At 67.5% G+C, this 1,518-nt stretch overlaps 1 protein-coding gene across 1 annotated transcript in view; it reads right to left on the reverse strand.

The window, feature by feature from the left end:
- Positions 1–471: 471 nt before the first annotated feature.
- The window catches only part of LOC121331495 (myotonin-protein kinase-like), a gene marked incomplete at both ends in the record, with an annotated part of 2,969 nt that continues 1,922 nt past the window's right edge, over positions 472–1,518 (reverse strand). Inside the window, 3 exons of the mRNA XM_041395952.1 lie at positions 472–619; positions 1,089–1,172; positions 1,255–1,346. Coding sequence (XP_041251886.1) covers positions 472–619; positions 1,089–1,172; positions 1,255–1,346 — 324 coding nt within the window. The remainder of the gene's footprint in view (positions 620–1,088; positions 1,173–1,254; positions 1,347–1,518) is intronic.

A 1,518-nucleotide genomic window follows, 5' to 3' on the forward strand; every position in this document is an offset into this window, starting at 1 on the left:
TGGGGACATGGAGGTGGCATATTGGATGTTGAGGTGACACGGGGGACGTGGAGGTCACACAGAGGTGGCCTGGTTGGCACAGGTGATACAGAGGTGACACAGGTGACACATGGGTGACACACAGGTGGCCTGGGTGACACACGGGTGACACAGGTGACACACAGGTGACACATAGGTGGCCCGGGTGACACACGGGTGACACAGATGACCCGGGTGACACACAGGTGGCCCGGGTGACACACAGGTGGCTCAGGTGACACGCGGGTGACACGCGGGTGACCCGGGTGACACAGGTGACACACAGGTGGCCCAGGTGACACGCAGGTGACACAGGTGACCCGGGTGACACACAGGTGACACACAGGTGGCCCGGGTGACACGCGGGTGACACAGGTGGCCCGGGTGACACACAGGTGGCCCGGGTGACATGCGGGTGACACAGGTGACCCGGGTGACACACAGGTGACACACAGGTGACACGCAGGTGACACGCGGGTGACACGGTGACAGCGCTGTCCCTCACCAGGCAGTGCGGGTCCTGGAAGGCGAAGTGCAGCCGCGTGATCCAGCGCCGGTCCCCGCGCGCCAGCACGTCCCGCTCCTCGCGGAAACAGGACACCTGGGACAGGGACATGGGGGACAGGGACAGGGACATGGGGGATCCAGTGTCCCCAGTGTCCCCCCAGTGTCCCCCCAGTGTCCCCAGTCTCCCCGATGTCCCCAGCTGTCCCCAGTGTCCCCAGCTATCCCCGGTGTCCCAGGTGTCCCAAGTGTCCCCAGTGTCCCAGGTCCCCCCAGTGTCCCCAGTGTCCCCGGTGTCCCTGGTGTCCCCAGCTATCCCCAGTGTCCCAGGTCCCCCTAGTGTCCCCAGGTCCCCTCAGTGTCCCCAGTGTCCCCATTGTCCCCAGTGTCCCTGGTGTCCCCAGTGTCCCAGGTGTCCCTAGCTGTCCCCAGTGTCCCCGTTGTCCCCAGTGTCCCCAGTGTCCCCCCGGTGTCCCCAGTGTCCCTGTGTGTCCCCCAGCTATCCCAGGTCCCCCCAGTCTCTCTGGTGTCCCCAGTGTCCCCCCGGGGTCCCCAGCTGTCCCCACCTCTCCCTTGCGCAGCATGTCCCACTTGTTCATGATCTTCATGGCGTAGATCTGCCCGGTCTCCCTCATCCTCACCACGGCCACCTGCGGGGGCACGGGGGGGTCACGGGGCTCGGTGTCCTCGGTGTCCCCCCGGTGTCCCCCGGTGTCCCCGCTGTCCCCTGACCTCGCTGAAGGCGCCTCTCCCGATCACTTTGAGGATCTCGAAGTCTCCGCGCTGCAGCTGCAGCTCCTGGACCCGCGCGGCCGCGGGCTCGGCTGGGGGAACCGGACCGGGACCGGGGTCAGGGACACCGGAACCGCACCGGGACCGGGGTCAGGGACACCGGAACCGCACCGGGACCGGGGTCAGGGACACCGGAACCGCACCGGGACCGGGGTCAGGGACACCGGAACCGCACCGGGACCGGGGTCAGGGACACCGGAACCG

Source organism: Onychostruthus taczanowskii, unplaced genomic scaffold (assembly GCF_017590055.1).
Source record: "Onychostruthus taczanowskii isolate IOZ18803 unplaced genomic scaffold, ASM1759005v1 scaffold1216, whole genome shotgun sequence".
Taxonomy (NCBI): domain Eukaryota; kingdom Metazoa; phylum Chordata; class Aves; order Passeriformes; family Passeridae; genus Onychostruthus; species Onychostruthus taczanowskii.